Source organism: Spea bombifrons, chromosome 12, assembly GCF_027358695.1.
Source record: "Spea bombifrons isolate aSpeBom1 chromosome 12, aSpeBom1.2.pri, whole genome shotgun sequence".
NCBI lineage: Eukaryota > Metazoa > Chordata > Amphibia > Anura > Pelobatidae > Spea > Spea bombifrons.
In genome coordinates, this window is record NC_071098.1 from 32,589,489 (window position 1) to 32,611,866 (window position 22,378).

Below are 22,378 nucleotides of genomic sequence, written 5' to 3' on the forward strand. Positions count from 1 at the left end.
CTGGGATCATTCTAAAGCCCGTCAGCAGCCCCTGCGCAACCGGAATCCGCGCAGTGCCGTAAAACGCCATGTGTCTCATAAACCCAGCCGATTCCCTTGTGAATTTATCGTGCAAAACGCTTATCAGAAGCGAGGCCTTTGAAATAAGGCACGGTTACGACATCCGGGCTCCGAAAAGAGCCGACGACTAAAAAAAAAATATATTTCAAAAATTCCCTTATGTGCCACAATCCCTTAATTTGTACTAAAATGTAAAAAATAATAATTCCAAGTGATACCAAATAAAAGTGCAAACCGATAAAGTGAAAGCCGCAGCGAACGTATCCGGCGGGTTTGGTTTCAACGCGATGAGGTTCTGACGGCTAAAATAAAAATGACTAAAGATTAATATCATTAAAACGTTTAAAAACAGTCTCTAGCACCCATCGAAGGTAAAAGAGCTCCGCGCCGGATGGGGGGCCTCGGACTCTGGCGACGAGACCCTCCTCTGTAAACAGAATTAAAAGAGACGAGGAAACTCGGTATAAAAGGAGGCGGAACGGAAGCGACGCTCTAGCTCCGGGAAAGAAGGGGTTCTCTCTCCTCCGAAGAGTTGGGGTTCTTCCGGAAAACTAAGAACTGGAGCAGGATCTGGACCGGAGTGAAGAAAAACGGTATAGTCGCATGCGCGGGAGCAGCTGTGCGTTCATTCTACCCTCCTGCCCCCTCCCGCCGCTGTCTGCATTCCCCCCTATCTAATCTCCTTGCCGCTCCCCCGTTTGCCCTTTTCTTTCCCAAATAACATTTGCCGTCCACAGACGGATGAAAGGATACGATGATGTCCAGAGACATTACTCCGAGGCTCCCGATGATCCAGGGAAGGTGACGCAGGATATAATCCTGGACCGATTGGCCGCTTTCAGGGTTCTTTAGAAGAACGCTCGTCCCGTAGGTCAGATTGCCGAGGACCACCATTAAAAACAGCAGCACGGACAGCCCTTCCGTGGACCTCCTCTTAAACTACAAAGCAAAACAGATGTCCTTAGTCTCGCCCCCCCGTACCTGGCATCGCCAATCACCGATCTGATCACCAACAGCCCCGTGTATCGGGGAGCAGTCCTTACATTAGTGATCATCTGCGGAATCCTGGACATGAGGTAGAAGAGAGAGGAGACGGAGCCGATGAAGACTCCGATAATTTCCTGGTTGGTGAACGGCTAAAAAAGGGAGAAGAATCAGAGATTAGGGAGCCTGTCCTCAAAGACCCCCCATGTAACACACACAGCCCCCCTATAGATTATTAGGATGCCGGGGGATTTATGGCTCCTGCACCTTGTTTCCCGAATCACTGAACGCCAGCAGCCTTCGGCCGTGCCCCCCGGCTCCTGAGTCTGACGCGGCAGAACCCGGCGCCCGGAGAAGCGACATGGAAGCCACGGACCCGACCAGCACGAAACCGCACACGGCGTTAATTCTCACGGCCCCTGTATGGGAAGAAGGCACATTATGTGGCCCGCTCGGCTCCTCCGTAACCATAAAGCCCCGGGAATCGACTTACCGGCGGGGCTGCGCTTCCGGTACTTGTAGTATATATACAGCGTAAGCATCAAAATGTCAGACATGACATAGTAGACGGCCGTGTAGGTCTGGGGGAAAGTGAAAGAGCGCGTCAGCACGGAGGGACTCATAGCTACCCCAAAGCGGCATAAATAAGAATATCGAGGATCTCCCAGATTATACATCCGTTTCCATGGTTACGTATAATTAATTAGGATGAAAAAAAGACACATAGTCCATGAAGCTCAACCATATCACAAACCCCTATTGTCTGACGGAGAAGAATTATTATTATTATTATTATTATTATTCCCGATTATATATTAAATTGCTTCACGCGGAACGTCGGCAGAAACATCTTCTCCAGAAACGACGGGCAGAGCGCGGCGATTCACACGCAGCGCTCCGATATACCTGCAGGGGGAGCTGGTGGGACAGGAATGCACCAATGAAATTGCAGGAGTCGCCGGCCAACCATCCCAACAGGAACCAGATGGAAATCGCCTTGTCCATGTTCCCAGTCTTGATGGATCTGTAATACTGCCTGGAAGAGGGGGGTTCGGGGTTAGGAAGACTGACGGGACGCACACCGCCCCCTATGGGTGTCCGCCGCGGTAAAGAGTCAGGACCGCCGCGGTAAAGAGTCAGGAGCGCCGCGGTAAAGAGTTAGGACCGCCGCGGTAAAGAGTCAGGACCGCCGCGGTAAAGAGTCAGGACCGCCGCGGTAAAGAGTCAGGACCGCCGCGGTAAAGAGTCAGGACCGCCGCGGTAAAGAGTCAGGACCGCCGCGGGAGCCCATTCATGTTTACGAGAACCCGGAGAGTCACACAAACGTTTAGGATTCTGGGCCAGGAATGCAGCGGCTCCGGTTCCTCTACCCGGAACGTACTGGAACGTCATCCCCGGGATCACAGACCTGCTTTACCGGCGGCGCCAGCCTTCCCCAAACATCAAAACAACCATACAAACCTACTCAACGGGGACATGAACGGCCCCACAAACTGACACGTTGGCCCTAACAAAAACAGGTCAGCAAGCTTTGGGGGCCTCGGAGGGCTGTTCTTCATAAGTAAAGAGATCACCCAGAGCGGGTGAGACGCCAAGACCAGTAACACACTCAGCGCCAATTACAACTACCGCCTGAGATCAACGCGGAACCGGACCCCCCCAACGCGCGACACGGCCTCGGGGTCACCCCAAATACTCACGGGAGGGAGGAAGTGATGAAGAGCGGGATGGAGAGAAGCCCCAGGTACACACTGGCCACATCCCACCCGTCCACCGCACACTCATTTAACAAGTTCCAGATCCACCTGGAGCCGTTGGGACAATCCGACATGTTGGGGGGAGAGTAAACGGGGTCCGCGCTCCAGGCGCCGAGCCGCCAGCCCATCGCGTCAGATTCAAAACAGAGATCTGAAAAACACGTAGAAAAAGATCAGGTTAAATTCCCCCAAAATAACATCTGCCCCAAGCTACCGGTAACGGCCGCCTCGCTTCTTCCCACCGGTGACGGCCGCCTCGCTTCTTCCCACCGGTGACGGCCGCCTCGCTTCTTCCCACCGGTGACGGCCCCCTCGCTTCTTCCCACCGGTGACGGCCCCCTCGCTTCTTCCCACCGGGGACGGCCCCCTCGCTTCTTCCCACCGGGGACGGCCCCCTCGCTTCTTCCCACCGGTGACGGCCCCCTCGCTTCTTCCCACCGGTGACGGCCCCCTCGCTTCTTCCCACCGGTGACGGCCCCCTCGCTTCTTCCCACCGGTGACGGCCCCCTCGCTTCTTCCCACCGGTGACGGCCCCCTCGCTTCTTCCCACCGGTGACGGCCCCCTCGCTTCTTCCCACCGGGGACGGCCCCCTCGCTTCTTACCACCGGTGACGGCCCCCTCGCTTCTTCCCACCGGTGACGGCCCCCTCGCTTCTTACCACCAGGGACGGCCCCCTCGCTTCTTACCACCGGTGACGGCCCCCTCGCTTCTTACCACCGGTGACGGCCGCCTCGCTTCTTCCCACCGGTGACGGGCCCCTCGCTTCTTACCACCGGTGACGGCCCCCTCGCTTCTTCCCACCGGTGACGGCCCCCTCGCTTCTTCCCACCGGTGACGGCCGCCTCGCTTCTTCCCACCGGTGACGGGCCCCTCGCTTCTTACCACCGGTGACGGCCCCCTCGCTTCTTCCCACCGGTGATGGCCCCCTCGCTTCTTCCCACCGGTCATGGCCGCCAGGTTAATTATCCATAACTCACCCCGAGAGCCTCATTCCACAACTCCCACAACACTAAGCCAGCCGTGGGACAGATGTGGGATTTCTATTTACCTGCTTGCTGCCCCTGGAATAAGTTTAATCTCCCATTACCCCAACACTCTGCTACAGCCCCCCCCCCTGAACTGGTAGTAAGTATCACCCCGGGGGGCATAACTTACATTCACAGGTCACAGAGTCACCGCAGGAGGAGCCCCCGCCGGCCTCCGATCTCACTCTACCCCGGTTCCTGGGTAAACAGCACGTGACTGAATGTCATGTGATCCGCATCATGTGACTGACCAAGAGAAACCACGTGACTGCGGTAACACACGGATCTGTGCGGTGTCGGACTTCCTGTACTGCCTATAGCGCTGAGCTCAACATTAACAGCCCTGCCCCTATATACTGTATCTGTACAGCCCTGTATATATATATATCTATATATACTGTATCTGCACAGCCCCTATATACACTGTATCTGTACAGCCCTGTCCCATATATATACAGTACCTGTACAGCCCCCTATATATCTGTATACCGTATCTGTACAGACCCGACCCACTCTCTATATATACAGTACCTGCACAGTCCCCTATATACACTATATGTACAGCCCTGCTCCCTGTATATATCTATAGACAGTACCTGTACAGCACCGCCCCTATATATCTATATACCGTATCTGTACTGACCAAACCCCTGTATATATATATATATATATATATATATATACAGTACCTGCACAGCCCTGTCCCCTATATAGACAACCCCTATATATCTATATACAGTATCTGTACAGCCCCCTATATATATATATATATATATATATATACACAGTGCCTGCGGACATACAGTTTCTGTACAGCCCTGTCCCCTAGACAGCACCTACACAGCCCCTATATATCTATGTACAGTATCTGTACAGACCTGTCCCCTTGTATATATGTATACATATATATATATACACACACAGTACCTGCAGATATCAGTATCTGTACAGCCCAGTGTGTGATATATGGCACATACACGCCATCGCCTTGGTGCGTGATAAATGGCATGTACACGCCATCGCCCTGGTGTGTGATATATGGCATGTACACGCTATTGCCCCGGTGCGTGATAAATGGCATGTACACGCTATTGCCCCGGTGTGTGATACATGGCATGTACACTACACAGGCTCAGCCGGTGCTCTTGGTGTGTGATACATTGTGACGTTTTATTGCCGTGTGCCTGTTCATTCTCGTCCCCGGGACCCTTGCCAGGTACACGCCTGTCGGATCAGGTGACGGTGGACTTTGCTCTGGCTGTCGGGTCACGTGGCGGGGCTGCAGCGCATGCGCGCTCCGTTATGCTGCTTTCCTCCCGTGTGGCTCCGCAGTCGGTGCCGCTGCTTCGGGCTCTCATGTCTCGCTCTCCCCCCACCGCGCCTCCCCCGCCGGGGCCCAGGCTGCCCGGCACCGTGCTGGGGACCATGGAGTTTGGTCGCCGCATGGATGTGCAGGCCAGCGGGGAGGCGGTACGCGAGTTCGCCCGACGCGGTCACCACGAGCTGGACACGGCCTACATGTACGGAGACGGCGACACCGAGCTGGTGCTGGGGCGCTTGGGCCTCGGGCCGGAAGGTGAGCGGGGCAACTTCCGGGTTCTCTGCGTTTCATGCCTCAGTCTGAATCGACCCAATCAGGGTCTGCACCGCGTGGGCGTGCCTTCCGCCCAGAAAGAGGCTTGACACGCTGCACGGGGGACACTGAGTGTGGGGCACCAAGAGACCCCATTTTTTCAGTAATTTGAGAGACCAGGGCAGTATTTGTTTGTTTTTCCTCCCCTCTGCCCTTCAAGGCTCTGTAAAGCTCCATAACTATACAAAATACCCCCTCGGCTGCTGCTTCACCTCATGGGCTGCGAATGGCAGGCGTACTGGACGTGCGCGCTGCTGCTAGGCAACAGGGGTGATAAAACAATGTCCCCTGGTTTACCCGGATCAAAAGGGCATTTCTTACATGTAATGGGGCTGTGGGGTAGTTCCACGTCGCTGGATTTAACCCCCCCACGTCGGCTGAGTGTGATGGCAGTGGCTTTATCTAATTGTCTTTTTATGTGTTTGCAGTGAAGTTGGCCACGAAGGCTAACCCCTGGGAGGGCAAGAGCTTGAGAGCGGAGAGCGTCCGCCAACAGCTCGAGACCTCCCTCCAGCGCCTGCAGACCCCCAGTGTCCATCTGTTTTATCTGCATGCCCCCGATCACCAGACCCCGGTGGAGGACACGCTGGCCGCCTGCCAGGAGCTGTATAAGGAGGTGATTGGCTGAATGCCATGGTCGGTGGCCGCGCCGCCATGTAATGAGTGCCCCCCCTGCTCCCCGCATCCGAGACGCCATGTCTTCTTATCCATTTATTTTCACTAATCCCTCCTCTCCTCTCCCTCCTCTCGCAGGGCAAGTTTAAGGAGTTGGGTCTCTCCAACTACGCGTCGTGGGAAGTCATGGAAGTTTATTCCATTTGCAAGCACAGGAATTGGGTGCTGCCCACCGTGTACCAGGTGATCCATCTGCGTTGATTAGCGGGCCAGAGGTTATTCTTTGGGTGGGGGTGGATAGAATGGTGTAAGTTGAGCGGATAAATACCCCTTCGATTGATAACTGGGAGAGACTGGGGCAACGATGAGCCGCGGTGTCCGTTAAGCATCAGAATTCTCAGGGTCCTACTAGGTTTGGGTTGAAATAATGTCCGTTGTTAGATGGGTGAAGGCAAGGGATGGTGGGAATCGTAGTCACTAGCAGTAGGTACAGAGGTCTGATATTCATGAACGTGTCCTAAATGACCCCTCTGGCTTTAGTAACGGTTGTTTCTAATCCTTCTTTACTCTCTCCTTCCCAGGGCATGTACAACGCAACTACGAGACAGGTGGAGACCGAGCTGCTGCCCTGCCTGAGACAGCTCGGGATGAGGTTCTACGCCTACAACCCTCTGGCCGGTGAGAGCCGCAAACTAGCCAAGCCGGGGAGTCTCTTTATTCAGTATAACCCACTTTATTAATTTTTCCTCCCCTGTACGTGTCACGGAGAGACTGGCACAGCAGCGGCCGGGGGTCCGATGACCATTCGGTCTGACGCTTGTATTCTGTGCACAGGGGGGCTCCTCACCGGCAAATACAGATTTGAAGATAAGGATAAGGAGCAGACGCCCTCCAGATTTTTTGGAAACAGCTGGGCTGAAACCTACAGGAACAGGTGCGATTTACCCCATAACCCCCCAGTGTGCCTGCTGTGTGTCAGGGGGTTATGGGGCTGGGTGCAGGTTTGGGTGTGGATAGGGTATTCTTTTGGGGGCTCTGGGGAGCTGATATCAAGAATCGCAGAGTCTGTTGTTAGGTGGAGGCTTCATATTGACGTTTTTTTTTTTTTTGCTATTCCTTAGATACTGGAAGAAGCATCACTTTCAAGCGATCGATGTGATCCAGCGAGCCCTGGATGAGGCGTATGGTGCTGACAGACCCAGCCTGACCTCTGCAGCCCTCCGCTGGATGTACCATCACTCACAGCTACAGGTAAATTGCCCTGTTTGAACTGGCAGCTCCCCGGTCTCCAGCAGCTTCCAGGGTCTGCTCCCCGGTGGGTTTAGTTGAAGTTTAAGCCTCTCTGGCATCTCTTTGCAGGGTAGCCGAGGAGACGCGGTAATCCTGGGAATGTCGAGCATGGAGCAGCTCGTCCAGAATTTGGATGGAGCCGAGGAGGGTCCGCTGCTCCCCTCCGTGGTCTCCGCTTTCGCCGAGGCCTGGAATCTGGTCGCTCACGACTGTCCCAACTACTTTCGCTAGGAATACCCACAGCCAAGGAAACGAAGCCATAAGCACTTACTGTGATTATTCCACGTGATTTCCACTCATCGGCACCAAGAAAAACGGGCTGTCCGTATTCCCAAAGGCTCGTACCCGCCTATCTGGGGTTTGCGGCACCGGACGTGGCGCGGGGTCTGCGCAAAGGCGCCTGTGCCTTGAAAATATTGTAAATCAAATCCAAATAAAGCATTTCCAAGTAAAGGGCTGTACTTACTCAGTAACTTAGAACGCAGCGCCACAAAGCGATACCTGGGCCGGGAGACGCTCCATCTCCTGATAAACCGGATCAGGGACTGCACATTTATCGCACGTACGCGTCGGAGACGATCTGATCTCGTCTCAACGCTTATATTGTTACTCAGTGCCGCTAAACACCATCTTTGGTCTGTAGTGGAGATACATGCGCAACCAGTTAAAGCACCGGCATGCTTATAGCACGAGTTTGAGACCAGACTATGTTTAAGGGCGGCTGTGGCGCGGGCCGTTATACTCTTCAATCCGAAAGGCAACCGCTGAACGGTACGAGTCTCAGGTTGGGGTGTTAGAGGGCAAAAGCACTGTAGCTCCGTGGATATACCTCGCCCGCTATGCCACGCGTTCCACGTACCAATCTCCCTAAACATACCGCACTTCTTGGGAAATATGCCCTGATCCCTCTCACGCACACGTTAACCCCGTATAGTTACGCACTAGCAAGCAAATTATTTTTGTTATTGGATAAGCAGATTCGGCTCGGCCTCTCCTCCCTGAATTTATATATTAATAAAAACAGAAAAATCACTTCCACTCATATTACTTATAAGAGACTCGTTTTAAATCATTTTGTTTTATATACAGGCGTCGGTACAAATGTTTTCTGTTAAAACACAGTAACAGCTTGATGAGAACGGTCACTCTGGAAAGGATTTAATACACAGCTGGGTAAGAGAAGGGACAGGGATAGATCCCCAAAATACCGGCGCCTCCGCCACGTGACGAGTCCACACCGATCCCACCTCCCACTAGTTTACTGGCTTTGTAATGGTGACAATGACCCTGCTCCTCGAGACCACATATAGGGAGAGGTCGCGATGGGCTTCTCACCTAGAACTCAGCGATAGGTAGAGGTTAACGCGGGGCTCGAAATGTTCTTAAACCCCAGCAGCCCTGTAATGTACTTAAAAAAAACTCAGATTCACGCTGGGGCAGATCCGCCAGTTTACTCATTTACACAACCCCTTCGTGTCAGCAGAAGGTCCAAGAGTCCCTCTAATTATCTTCATTTTTGCCTTCTTCCTCCTCATCATCATCATCATCATCCTCATTCTTATCATCATCCATCTCGTCTCCGCTCGATTCATCCTTTCCCTCAATGAATTTTTTGAATTCTCCGGTCTCTGCGTCCCACATGGCTTTAATAGCAACTTTGAACTCCGCCATTTGATATCCAAAGAGTTTCTGGAAGAAAAGAGAAACGAAACCTTAGCAGAACATTAGGACTGGGGGTCTCGTTCTATTGCCAGTCAACTAACTCATTCAAGTTGGCCTGAACTCTTCACGTGTCATCTTCAGCCCTTTCACTCCTTTTTGCAGCTGCGTGTAACCGTACGCCACACAGACCCAAACAGCCCTACCTCCTCAGCCAGTAGTTGTTTTGGGTAGTGTTCTCTTAGTGGAGGATTTAGAAAGTCGCTTTATGCTTCTCTCTCTTGTCCGGATTATGGTATCGACCACCTCTCTCTCGCCTTACGTTAACTACGCCATGTGAGACTTTATTGACAAGCAACAGAAGCCCCAGTGAGCCTTCCAGCCATTTACATTACCACTCACCAATAGCCGAGCCTGTTCTGGCGTCAATACATCTCCTTCCTTACACACTTCGTGATCCGACAGCAGCGTGACCACTCCTGAAACAGAAGGGGAGGCAAACGGCATGAATATTCAAATACATGCGGATCACGACATCACCAGTAACTGGTCTTCAGCCCATCGGCGAGGACGCTGGTCTGTGTAGCTCCAGTGGCATCAAAGGGCGAGCCATGGCATTGAGTGAGAATAGCGACATTGTGCTGCTGTCACTCACCTTTCTTTAGTGCGGTGGGAAGTCCCAACTGTCTTAACTGTGGTTCCATTGAATGTGGAAACTGTTCCAAAGGCCCAGCATCAAAAACCACACTATACGTGGCTTTGTTTCCTGCTCGGCAGAAGTCCACCTCCTTAAACTCATCGAACCACCTGTGACGTGAGAATAAAAGGGGTCAAAGCATCAAAAGGCACGCGGGCGACCAAGCCCCAGCCAAGTGCTGTCACATAGCAAGCCTATAGTGTACTTAAAGGGTAGAACGGCCAAGAGACGTATCTTCTGTGATGTGCCTCGATCATAAAGCGGAGCAGTACGTGATTCAGGGGTCCAAATACTTACTCTTGGACTTCTTTCTCGGTGCGGTTGGTGAAGAGGATCCCGACCTCACCCTTAAGACACTTGCTGAGCTGTGGGGACAGAAGAGAAGGAAGAGGTTAGAATCCGTGACACGCCATCAACCATCTACGGCGGGACCAGCTGCAAAGCCTCACCTTGTGTAAGTTATCCTTATACTCATCGCAGGGCCCTTTCCCCAGCGCCACCGTCATCACTTTATTCTTCCCAAAGAATAATCTGGAAGACAAACGCGGGGGGCATCAGAGCTCGGCGCTCACAGACGCTGGAGCTGTATTTAAAGGGACGCGGGACCCACCTGCTGTGTTTCCAGGCATTGCGCACGTCCTTTAACTTGTTATTTCTCATGTTCTCCACGGACAGCACGAAGAGGTACTTGTAGGTGTCCACGCATTTCCGCAGCTGGGGGGAGAAGAGGCATCAGCGGGTAAAATAACGGCAGAGGGTAACTTGATGAGATGAACTCTGCAGCCCGGTCTTACCTCTTCTATCAGGGTCTGCTTCACCTGAAGACCTTTTTTGGTTGTTTTGGTTAAAGAAACTGGAAGAAAAGAAGATGTAACATATTTAGTTATTTGCAGCTCGTGACCACATTACATCTAAAGGAGGGACCTCTGCGGTCTGGATGCTTCTGTGACTATTCTTCTAGGAATATTACGGCCACTATAAAGAACCCCCTCGTAACTCATTATTCATTAACTGCCCCGCAGTACCGAGTACCCCGGGCACTACTCACCCTTCTTATCCCGCTTGGATTTGGGCATGTCTGCAGGTCCCCGGCTCTCTCACTGCCACAGTCCAAATCACGTTGCCCCAGATGCAGCATGCGGATGAGGACCTCAGAGCCGCGCGGTGCATCATGGGATCGATGAGCTGCCCTAATCACTGCCTGCTCTGTATCAGTAAACCCGGGCAGGGGGTTGTTATTATGGGAGCCGCACCTCCTCAGCTCCTATAGTCCGCTCCGGTAATGTGTGAGCACGGTGCCCGTGGGCGAAGAATGCCCATTTTATCTGCTACTATCAGGCGTTCTGTATAGTGCTAGAGGGCGCTCTGTCCCCATCCCGTGCCTCTATGGTGTTGCAGACTTGTCTGGTCGGATAGTGCCTCTATTGTTCTGCAGGCTGCTCTGGCCGGGTAGTGTCTCTATGGTCCAGTGGAGGTGTCATGGCGGCTCTTCGTGCTGTGTTGCTGGTGGTGTCCCTGGCACTGAGTACCGCTGTGTATGAGGACCAAGTGGGCAAGTTTGACTGGTTAGTATTGGACAGGAGGTGTCCTGTACCGGGGCCGGGGGTAACTGGGTGGCGGGGAGCTGCGTTTAGAACACGTATGCCGGTCGGTGGCAGGTAATGATGACATTGCCAGCTGATGACATCATGGGAGATGGTCATTGTGAATGTGCCGGGACTGGTAATAAGGAGCCCCTGAGGCTGGGAGGGTCTGAGCATCGCCCACCTGGTGAGGGGCCCTATGGGGATCCAATCAATGGGAATATGAATGAATTGGCTCCTTTAAATGACAGAGCGGGGATGGTGTCTGTGGGGCATTTCACTCCAGTGGGTTCTTATTCCGTGTCAGTCACGGGATTGTCTGAAGGATAATGCGCCTTAAAACGGGAACGGGGAGCGGCTGTCACTGAGAGCCATTACCTCTTATTGGAAGAGTAGTGACGTCGGATCACGGTGTAACCCCCCCCCCCCCCCCACACACACACACACACACACACACACACACACACACACACACACATGTCAGATCACGGGGTAACACACTGGATCACGGTGTAACCCACACACGCCGGATCACGCATGGTTTTCTCCATTCTGAAGGCCACTGATCTGCAGTCGCGACCAACCTGTGTAGGGGTTTGGAGTGTCTTGGAAGATCCCTGTATCTGGTGATCATGTTGTCTGGTTAGTTACGGTCGACAATGTCTTCTTATTAAATGATACATAATACAGAAGGGTGTCAGCGATATATTCTGAAGGCCCTGTGTGCACGTTCCTCAGATCAGATGCCTGAAAACCTGGTTTTATACCTTGTGACATCACACACGCACCCCCAAACATCACATACTTTAATCTTATGGTCACAGCTATGTCAGTAATCCTTCAGGATGCGCAGTCTGCACCGTTACTGACTGTAAAATGCTTTTTAGAAAGACTACAAAGGGGGATAAAGTCACTACACGGTGCAGATCTGTAAAGCATTCACATCAACCGGGCAACTGGCGCATCTGCTTACCCCTGTCACAGGGCAGCAAGGCGCACACGCACGCACGCATACATTCTTTAGGTGCCAAAACTAATGTTTTTTTGTACTTGGCCTACAGGAGACAGCAGTACGTGGGTCGGCTAAAGTTTGCTGCACTAGAAAATGGACAAGGAGCAAAAAAGTTGATAGCGGCAACAGAGAAGAACATCATCGTAGCTCTGAATTCCAGGACGGGAGATATCTGTGAGTATAATATGTTTATTAGGAGCAATACCATCCTCTCCATCAGCCCTTACCATGGTTCCTATTACAGATACAGGATCCTTCTTATGCATCTATACAGATAAAATAAACATACAGCTAAAAGTAAAATGAAGTTATTTCTCCATGGATCGCAGAATGGGGCTAGTGGTCTTTCCCATTAACGTGAAACATGTTGCTTAAATGTTATTTATTGCCAGGCTGCTCTGTCATGGTTGGTTCCGCGTGTCTTTCTTTATGTTTTATCATTAAATCTCTCCTCCAGTGTGGCGTCATGTTGATAAAGACACAGCGGAGGGCTCTGTGGACGCGCTGCTACTGTTTGGTCAAGGTGGGTGCTCGTCACTATTGTTCCTTGACATAATAATGCTCACTGCTATATGCTGACTTGTCGCTCTTCCCATGTTTTCTCTTTAGATGCCATCACCGTTTCAGGAGGTCGCTTGTTGCGTTCCTGGGAGACCAACATTGGAGCTCTGAACTGGGAGGCTACTTTGGAGCCTGGCAGGTAAGGGACCCTCACAGTAATGTTCTTCATAATAACCTCCCCACACCCAATTCTTTTTACTTTTCTTTAAATATATGATGATAACCGGTCTCCTTAGTTTGCAGATGGTGAGTTTTGCTGGTTCCCAGGAGACGTCTCGCTATGTGGCTGTGCTGAAGAATTCTTACCTGTCTCTTCACTATCTCTCCAATGGGCACCAAAAATGGTCTGAACCTCTCCCAGACAGGTAAGATACCCGTAAAGCAGCGGCATAAGTACTAAAATATTACCAAGAGCTTGCGCTCAGATCGTGGGATTTGTCTGAGATTTCTTTTTGTATATTATGCTTGAATTAAACCTAAAACAATACGTATCGCCGGTTTAATTAATGCTTTCTTCTTTTACACAAGTGACACCGTGCAATATCAGCTTGTGCACTCCACCAATAAAGGCTCGGTCCATGTGATCGGCGTCACTCCTCGCCATCATTTAACTGTCGTGACGTTCAGTTTGGAGGATGGATCCATCAGCCGCCAGGTCAGCAGGACAGGGGTTAGCGTTACCCGAGACTGAACAGGCTCCGGTTCGTGCGGGAAATTAATAGTTTTTTTTCTTTGGATTAGGTCCAGGTCTCCACACCGTGGCTTCGTACTCTCCAAGGATCCTGCGGGGTGGTCGGGGAAGCTGTGCTGGTTTGTGCCGATCCAGAAAGCACTTTGCTCCACACTCTTTCCCTCCAGTCCGGCGAGGAGACGGTTCAGCATTCCTTGCAGGTTGGTTTTTACGTTCCATCCTCTGCGTCTTGGCTCTGCTCTGTGTTACACAATAATATGAATGATACGTTGATTATTGCTGTCTGTACCTGAAACGCTTGTCTCTTTGAAGTCGCTCGGCGTTGAGTTGATGGAAGATGTCACGCACCTGAAGGTCATTACTGCTCCTCGAGGTCCTGGCGTGTCAGCGATGTCACAGTTCTTCATTCAGCTGTCATCCAGACGCTACTTGTTAATGCAGTTCCGTGACGGGGTATTTAGTCCGCTGCGTGACTTCCCTCAGGTACGGATCACACGGCACAGGGCTGCATTCTCTCTCTCTGTGTTCAGTGAAGCTGCTGAAAATACCTAAGCTGTAGGAGAATGTGTAACGTACTGCCAGTAATCTCCATTCTCTCGCCTTGCAGGTTACGCTGGTGACTTTTGCTACCACGGCAGATAAGACTGTAGCTGCAGTCATGCAGTGCAAGAGTGAAACGGTGAGTGCTCTGCTCATTCATGACTTCTTGTCGTTGGACACTTCAGCCCACGCAGTATTTGTCTGCTCTGTGTGTTAAATGTGCCTCTTAATATTTCAGAAGCAGAAACCTGTCCCAGAGGCCGAGAACCCAGCATCCCTGACCTGCACCCAGGTATTTAACCGGATCAGTGTCGAGAAATATGTTGCTATAGATTCTTAAAAGCAGCAGCACAAGTGGTGCTTTACAAGCTTGCCGTGCCACTGAGGGAAGTGCTTTCCTTTGTATTGATGCAGGAGCCGTGGTATTGCCCGGAGCAGACCTTCAGTATCAGCCTGTACCTGGCCGACAGTGGACGCCGACTTCTGGAGACCACCACGACTTTCACTTTGGAGCAAAGCTGTGTGCGACCGGATGGCGTAAGTGTGATCAGCAGGCCTCCTCCTGAGTTTGCATGCATGTTTCGTATTGCATGTTATTAATTGGGTTATTTGTTTGTAGTTGTACCTGCAGCTCTTCCTGAAGAAAGATGACTCTGTGGGTTACCGAGCCCTGGTTCAGACTGAAGATAACCAGCTTCTCTTCCTCCAGCAGCCAGGTCAATACCAGCCCGGGCAATCTCACAATGGCTCACGTTTCCTCTCCTCTCTCTTGTTCTTATTTGTTTCTTTAAACTGTTTTTTTTTTTAGGCAAAGTTCTCTGGCTACGTGAGGAGTCTCTAGCAGATGTGGTTACTATGGAAATGGTAGATTTACCTTTAACTGGTGCTCAGGCAGAACTGGAAGGAGAGTTTGGGAAGAAAGCAGGTAGGAGGACTTTATGGGGGCTCATGGAGGTCTGTGGGTAGGTGTGTAAGACCCCTGTGTATTGCTAATTACTGGCTGACCTGCTTACTTACACTTCTGTTTTTCTCCTGTTTTTTTTTCTGCTGCCTGGACCCAGCTATACAAGGTAACACAGAGCTGCATGCGCTGTATCTACTGCACCTGACATTAATCTGACTCCCCCTGCAGGGTCTTCTAACACTCGGATTTCTTTTTTGTCATGTTTCTTACTCCAAGCAGATTTGCATGCGAACCGGTGTGTCTTTCCTCTTCGTTCTTTGGTTCCATCTGCTTACGGTGACTTTTTTTGTTTTAGATGGACTTTTTGGGATGATGTTGAAGCGCCTGTCGTCTCAGTTCATATTGCTGCAGTCCTGGAGCGCACACCTGTGGAAGATGTTCTGTGACGCCCGCAAGCCTCGCAGTCAAATCCGCAGCGAGATCAACATTGATACGTTGGCCAGAGATGACTTCAACCTGCAGAAGATGATGGTCATGGTCACTGCTTCTGGAAAGGTGAGTGGCCGCGTCTGCTCATGGACCAAGAAGTCTTTTGTGGGAAGGTGGGAGACCCGGCACATTAATAGGGGAGCCGGCTGGAAGAAAGTTACGTTTCGGTCTGCATTCGGAATGTTGGTCCATAGTTGACCGGGAAGGATCAGCTTTGTATTTAGCTCGTGTTTTTGTTTGTCTGTAGCTCTTTGGGATCGAGAGCAGCTCTGGCAGCATCTTGTGGAAATTTTACCTGCAAGGCGTTCAGCCGGGGGCATCCTTCAAACTGCTTGTTCAGAGGACGACGGCCCATTTCCCGCATCCTCCACAGTGCACCCTCCTCGTAAAGGACAAGGTCAGTGTTTGAGTCATCTCTTCTTGCCTAACGTGTGAGCGGTAACTCGATTCTCTGTAAGGAATAATGTGCCTAATGCTGTCCGGCTTCATAACGTTAAAGAGGCTCAAGCCGTGTCTTCCCTCCATTGCCTCTACATACTGAATGTTTAATGTTCTTTCTCAGGAGACCGGGTTGAGTACCCTTCACGTTTTTAACCCTATATTTGGGAAACTGAGCCAGCTGACCCCTCCGCCTCTGCAGCGTCCCATCCTTCAGTCCCTTCTTCTACCGGTCATGGACCATGATTATGCCAAGGTGCTGCTGCTGCTTGATGATCATCACAAGGTAAAGTTGTGTTACGGAGGGTTCGACGAAATCTTATTTCTTAAAATCAATCATTCCGGGTCTCATTACTCATGGATTGATCCAGAAAGGCATTTTTTTCTTGCGTCTTCTTCTGGTCTTGTAACTGCAGGGTCGGACCATATTTTATCTTTTTCAGGTCATCAGTTTCCCATCTACAAAGTACGTCTTGCAGCAGCTACAAGAGCTCTCCTCCACCATCTTCTTCTATTTGGTAGATGCCGAGAAGGGCAAATTAACCGGCCTGCGCCTACACAAGGTACCCAATGACGAGGGGGTTCTTTTCCACACTGGGTTGTTTTTTTATATCTATCTATCTATATAAATTCATATTCCATACTTGACTGGCTGTAATGTCTCCTGTCAGGATCTTTCCACAGAAGAAGTCTGGGAACTCGTCCTACCACCTGATCTTCAGAAGATCACTGTTGTAAAGGGAAAGCGATCCAATGAACATGTTCACTCTCAGGGCCGTGTGATGGGAGACCGCAGTGTCCTCTACAAGGTAATGGAAGGCCAAACATCATCGTTACGAGTAGCGTTAGATATAAAGCATTTATTTTTCCCTAAACGTGTTTTCATTTTGTCCTTACCAGTATCTGAATCCTAACCTACTGGTGCTGGTGACAGAGAGCACAGACACGCACCCCGAGAGGTGCTTCATTGGAATCTATCTCATTGATAGCATCACTGGACGGATCATCCATTCCTCTGTACAGAGACGAGCGCGTGGACCGGTTCAGATTGTGCACTCCGAGAACTGGGTGGTGGTAAGACCTGGCAGCCCTCGTTGTCCTCCTCTCCTTCTATTTCTCCTCTTTCGGTTTCCTTGAACGTCTTTTCTCCGCAGTACCAGTTCTGGAACAGCAAGTCTCGCAGGAACGAGCTTACGGTCTTGGAGCTTTTTGAAGGAACTGAGCAGTATAACAGCACTAACTTCAGCTCCTTGGACAGGCCGCATCTCCCTCACGTGTTACAGCAGTCCTACATATTCCCTTCCGCCATCCGCGCGCTCCAGGCCACCATCACAGAGCGAGGAATCACCAGCCGCCATATACTCAGTGAGTGTAAAAGCACAGGAGCTTCGTTTATATCTCAGCAAATAAATGTTCCCCCACTTTTTGGACTGAAGGAGTCCCGGTAGGGTGAGAGGATAGTATTGTAATCAAATTCCGCACTGCAACCTCTTCTAGCACGGATAGCGTGAGGATGTATTTCATTTCCTTTTATAAATGCTATAGTATGGCAGTTGTTACTGTATCACGATACCCATGTTATTGTCGTTCCTGCAGTTGGACTTCCATCTGGTGCCGTCCTCTCCCTCCCAAAAGCACTGCTGGATCCCCGCCGTCCAGAGGTTCCAAACGAACATACCAGGTGAGGTCAATAACCTTTTCAGGAGACTCTGAGGGTCAGTCGGTCTCGGTAATTGGTGCAGATAATGCGTGTCTGCGTCACAAGTGCCTGTATCACGCGGGTTCGTGTGCGGAGATCCCAAACGCTGCGCCGTTGGGGTGGCCCGAGAATCATCCATGCTCACGCTCTGATCTCCTTTGAGGCTGGCTGGTTGTTCCCGTGCTCCGTGTGCATTCTGTCTTTCGTTGACTGTATCCCAAGTTGTATCCTTAATTTCTGTGACTTTGCAGGGAGGAGAATTTGATCCCTTACACCCCCGATATCCAGATACACGCCGAGCGCTTTATAAACTACAACCAGACGGTCTCCCGGATCCGTGGGATTTACACAGCCCCCTCCGGCTTGGAGTCCACATGTCTGGTACGTGGGGGTCTCGTTGGCTTTGCCTTGTTCTGTGTCCATGCGTATGATTTTAACCTGGCTTCCTTTCCTCTGTAGGTTGTAGCCTATGGACTAGACGTTTATCAGACCAGAGTTTATCCTTCCAAGCAGTTTGACGTGCTGAAGGATGATTACGACTACATCTTGATCAGCAGTGTGCTCATCGGCTTGGTTTTTGCGACGATGATCTCTAAGAGACTAGCTCAGGTTAAGCTGCTGAACCGCGCATGGAGATAAAGGGGGGGGGTTTCCCAAATTGGAGAATGGGTTCCGCATCAAAAGGCTAAGTTATTATTTATGACAACAGAAAGGGAAGATAAGCTGTCCTTAAGCAAACCACTGAACGGAACCGAATCTGTTAATGTTCTTATCCCTTCCGTCGTTATCTGTTCTGCACTGAATCTCGATAATCTGCAAGCAAAATTATCTTTTTTTTGGACCCACACACCTCGATTAATTTGTTGAACCCCTTAAGTTCCAGAGGGGTGTTAGCACCACATAGCGTTAGGACAGCTGATCTAAAAGTTTAACTGCATTAAAAAGCGGGGCTCCCATTGACGTGTGAATTGGCCGAAATGATTTGTTAATCTTTAGCAGCATATTTAGTGCTGCAACCAATTAGAACAATTTTACAAATGTGTCCTCGTGCTTTGATTTAGTAAATGTTATGGAATCTGCTGAAATCCCTAGTTTATTACGCCTGTCATTTTTTGTTAATAACAAGCCAAATTGAACTGGATAGTTTTGGTTAAATACCACCCTGTATCACAAGTACGCTTTACCCCGACAGTGCGGGTCATCCAGCCAAATAACTCCCAAGGCGTTCACTTTTAGTTAATATTGTCAAAGGTAGGCAAAAAAAGTGTTGGTTTAAACCAACCCTTATTAGATATCAATTCCTTGGAAACGTCCTAAATGAATGATCCTTGTTGCCGGTAACCCCAAATACGACACAGAATTCTGTGCTGACCGACAGCTTGGATTTGGGGCGATTAGCGCTCTCGACTTCTTAAATAAGGCGCTTTGTGTCGTAGGGGTATTTTTAGGGGGCACGTTATTAAATCGTGATGTTATGCAATACAAAGTGTACCCGTAACACAGTCCCACGTGCTTATTATTGGTGTGTAACGGTGAGATCCCGGAGATATTTGCACTCATCTTAATGTGCCGGGGAGGGGATGGTGCGGTAAGACGCTGCCAGCTACTGTAACAAATAAATGTACCTTCCGGAGGCTGTAACTGAAACCCGTCTGTTCCGTGTGAATCTAGGAAGTATCAGGCGCTTTTCAAACTACTGATTTTTAACCTGATTTGAATGAAAACAACAAATTTCCAAGAAATAAAATCTATAAAACACAACCATTTTTGTACGTGGATTCCTTTCTGGAAAGGCTTGCATTGGGTATTACCTGGATTATTAGTATGTGAACGAGGGGCTGGCGTGCGCAGAAATTACGTGACTTGGAAGAGGATGATGTCCTCTGCTCTATTCAGAAATGATGGCGGCTTTTCCTGATTGAAAGAGAAACCTCGGAGTCTCCTGCAGGTGAGAGTCTTGATTGATATCCTTTGGGAAACGATTGGTATAAATGAATTTCCCCCTAGCTGTCACTATGGAGTAAAAATAATGTCTCCAATGGTGTTAAAAGATGCAGGAGGCATGGGGGTGTTGGATGGGGACTGCCCAAAGAATAATGGGGAAGCTGTCATGTGTGGCACCATAGAAACCAGAAATGTGATGTTGATCTAATAGAAATAATTTAAATTCTAACTACTGAAAAACAAATTAGTGTATGGTGGACACAGTCTAAAACTATTAAAACAGAGACCGGAGCCTCCAGCTGAATAATGGTACCCACACTGCCCACACCAATATGGTGACCTCGCCTCTACCACTCCCAATGTGGCGCCCGGCGCAGCCGCAGTGACGTGTATAGTTGGTTCTGCTAAAGGAGGCTCTCACTTCCGGTGTATCAGTCACTAGCAAGATGGCGTCTAGCGGCGGCTCTACGGAGCCCGGCTGGGAAGTAGCCGTGAGGCCGCTGCTGTCCGCCTCCTACTCGGCGTTTGATATGAAGGAGCTGCCGCAGCTCGTAGGCTCCGTCATAGAGAGGTGAGCGCTCTGGGGAGCTGGCAGGGGTCCCTGGGAGCTGGCAGGGAAGGAGAGCTGTGTCACTGCGGCCTGACAGCCGACACTGGCATCCCTGACTGGCATCCCTGGCTTCGGGCTCCTGACCCCGCTGTCTCCGGGACCTTGGTGGTGACACAGGGGCCCCAGTGTTAGCGTCCCAGGGACACCGTGATCTGTCCATGCGGTTTCTCCCTTAACGTCACCCTTCACTGTGCATTACCGCACCATTCACTGTGCGTTACCTCAGGGCTGCTGTCATATGTTGGTGTGGCCCCTGCATTAATATCACAGGGCCACCCCTGTCTGTCCTCCCTGCAATAGCTTCACGGGGCCATCCTGTCTGTCACTATGCTCTGTGCGTTAGTATGAGGGTCACCAACACCTATCGCTGCGGTCCGTGCATTAATGTCACAGGGCCGCTGTCACTTGTCCTGGAGGTCCCTCAGTGCCTCGGAGCGCCTGCATCTATTACTGTGGCCCTTTTATTCGTGTCATGGGGGCCACCGACCTCGCAGGCATCGCGTTAGTTTAGCCGGAGTCTGTAACAAGTAATGTGAGAGCCGCCGTTGGGTGGTCTCGGTTTTGGTCTCCAGTCAGGTAAATGACCCCCCCCTTTTATTAAAGATACATTTTCACCAATAAACTTGCCGAGCGGCTTCGCTCTCTCGTGACTTCCGGTGGGGGTCTTGCCCCGGTGACAGGAGACACGGAGGCCGGAGACCCCCAGCTGTTTATTAAAGATACATGTCATGGAATTAGGGTCCCGTCTTTGGCCCGGGCGTGTGTATTCTCTCATTCGCCCCACGGCAGCGAGGAGTCCTGCAGGGTCTTGTGCCGCCGATAAGATGGCGTTATGTGCTGTGCCGCGGCTTAGCGTGAGGCATGTGGCGTGTCCTCGGGGGGGGGGCGGGGGGCCTCCTTTTGCTTCTGATAATTAACGGCATCCGCTGTCTCTCTTTCAGCGAGTCTGAGATTTTGCACCACGACAAGCAGTACGAACCCTTCTACTCCTCGTTTGTTGCTCTGGCCACGCACTACATCACCACCGTCTGCAGCCAGAGTAAGTGCCTCGGATCCTCGGCTTTTACCCGTGAGAAATAAATGTAAACACCACATAAAGGGATGATTTCACGAATACGTGACGGGAGAGAAAGGCGTAATCGCGTGTTCTCCATGTGAGCGGGAAAAGCGTCGGGACGGGCGGAACATTCTGACGTTAAAGCCGTCGGTTCCGTACGATGCGGCACGCCAGCCACGTCATAATTCCACTGCTGCCCCTTCACATTAATCTGCTCTTTCCCTCTGAACACCATGTATGCGTCTTCTCGTGTACGCCAGCGTGCGGTTACATGCAGAATGCCATAAGCCGAGCCTGGTGCGGGGTACTTAGACGGGTGACTGGTGCCCCCTGCCTGGTTCAGGAGACTTCTCGTTGTAAGGGGGTTACAGTGAATGCCTTTTAAGATCCCGTCTCACAGAACCCGTTTTCTCCTCTCAGTTCCCAGGAATCAGCTGCAATCGGTCGCGGCCGCCTGCAAAGTCCTGCTGGAGTTTTGTCTCCTGCGGCTGGAAAGTCCGGACGAGGCGTGCGCCGTGTCTCAGGTGAGGTCCTGGCTCTCTCAGCAGACGATGATAGTCCCTATGCTTAGGAGCTGACATTTTATCCAGAACTAGATGCTGCGGGCTAAAGCTGTGTCAGCGTAAATCTTTGGAGTACATGGAAATTTCGATGTTTAATGATTGCCCGTCTTGGGTTTTTTTGGTTTCCGCTGTGGGATTAATGCAAAGAGCAGCTGCAGACCCTCCAAGATTAACCCGTTCATTGCATGCTTCTTCTCTTTCCAGAAGCACCTAATCCTCCTGATTAAAGGGCTGTGCACCGGCAGCAGCCGACTGGACCGGACTGAGATAATTACTTTTACAGCAATGATGAAGTCGTCTAAACTGCCACAGACAGTACAGACCCTCTCTGACGGTAAGAGGGGTGCAGGTGTCGGTCTTTTGTGCAGCAGAATGGGTGGGTTTGATGGCGGCTAACATGAGTGTGAGAAGCTCCAATGTGTGAAAGGAAGGGGAAGCATTAGGCGACCTGCCTGTGTGTGATAGAAACAAGGGCGAGTGAGAGGGGCACGGAGCGTGTGTGATGGAAACGAGGGAGAGCGAGAGGGGAGCTGACCGCATGAAGTAAGGAATGGAGCATATGGCCG

General features: G+C 51.0%; 5 protein-coding genes across 12 annotated transcripts in view; 3 read left to right on the forward strand and 2 right to left on the reverse strand.

Annotated features, from left to right (window-relative positions):
- Positions 1-350: 350 nt before the first annotated feature.
- SLC66A1 (solute carrier family 66 member 1) lies at positions 351-4,142 on the reverse strand. The gene is made up of 8 exons (XM_053451918.1): positions 3,958-4,142; positions 2,745-2,952; positions 1,951-2,080; positions 1,538-1,625; positions 1,312-1,463; positions 1,104-1,196; positions 814-999; positions 351-630 (listed from the first exon to the last, which is right to left on the reverse strand). The coding sequence occupies exons 2-8, from the start codon at positions 2,927-2,929 to the stop codon at positions 553-555; spliced, it is 912 nt and encodes a 303-aa protein (XP_053307893.1). The 5' UTR covers positions 2,930-2,952; positions 3,958-4,142; the 3' UTR covers positions 351-552.
- A 963-nt stretch (positions 4,143-5,105) lies between these two features.
- AKR7A2 (aldo-keto reductase family 7 member A2) lies at positions 5,106-7,818 on the forward strand. The gene is made up of 7 exons (XM_053451917.1): positions 5,106-5,403; positions 5,889-6,076; positions 6,214-6,318; positions 6,657-6,753; positions 6,910-7,009; positions 7,197-7,326; positions 7,435-7,818. The coding sequence occupies exons 1-7, from the start codon at positions 5,130-5,132 to the stop codon at positions 7,594-7,596; spliced, it is 1,056 nt and encodes a 351-aa protein (XP_053307892.1). The 5' UTR covers positions 5,106-5,129; the 3' UTR covers positions 7,597-7,818.
- Positions 7,819-8,427: 609 nt separating this feature from the next.
- Positions 8,428-10,881, reverse strand: MRTO4 (MRT4 homolog, ribosome maturation factor). Its single transcript, XM_053451921.1, has 8 exons — positions 10,770-10,881; positions 10,516-10,574; positions 10,332-10,435; positions 10,171-10,252; positions 10,019-10,086; positions 9,680-9,831; positions 9,427-9,503; positions 8,428-9,054 (listed from the first exon to the last, which is right to left on the reverse strand). Exons 1-8 carry the CDS (start codon positions 10,795-10,797, stop codon positions 8,866-8,868), a joined length of 759 nt encoding a protein of 252 aa, XP_053307896.1. The 5' UTR covers positions 10,798-10,881; the 3' UTR covers positions 8,428-8,865.
- A 280-nt stretch (positions 10,882-11,161) lies between these two features.
- On the forward strand, positions 11,162-18,436 carry EMC1 (ER membrane protein complex subunit 1). Its single transcript, XM_053451908.1, has 23 exons — positions 11,162-11,286; positions 12,366-12,490; positions 12,774-12,839; positions 12,926-13,016; positions 13,114-13,242; positions 13,406-13,532; positions 13,619-13,768; positions 13,881-14,051; positions 14,176-14,247; positions 14,347-14,400; positions 14,523-14,645; positions 14,728-14,824; positions 14,917-15,033; positions 15,368-15,567; positions 15,749-15,898; positions 16,064-16,225; positions 16,383-16,502; positions 16,611-16,748; positions 16,840-17,013; positions 17,094-17,304; positions 17,536-17,620; positions 17,890-18,019; positions 18,098-18,436. The coding sequence occupies exons 1-23, from the start codon at positions 11,201-11,203 to the stop codon at positions 18,275-18,277; spliced, it is 2,958 nt and encodes a 985-aa protein (XP_053307883.1). The 5' UTR covers positions 11,162-11,200; the 3' UTR covers positions 18,278-18,436.
- Positions 18,437-20,028: 1,592 nt separating this feature from the next.
- Positions 20,029-22,378, forward strand: part of UBR4 (ubiquitin protein ligase E3 component n-recognin 4) — a 35,761-nt gene continuing 33,411 nt past the window's right edge. For all 8 annotated transcript variants that reach the window (XM_053451900.1, XM_053451902.1, XM_053451901.1 and 5 more), the window contains exons 1-4: positions 20,029-20,153; positions 21,134-21,231; positions 21,670-21,773; positions 22,017-22,146. In XM_053451900.1, coding sequence (XP_053307875.1) covers positions 20,029-20,153; positions 21,134-21,231; positions 21,670-21,773; positions 22,017-22,146 — 457 coding nt within the window. The remainder of the gene's footprint in view (positions 20,154-21,133; positions 21,232-21,669; positions 21,774-22,016; positions 22,147-22,378) is intronic.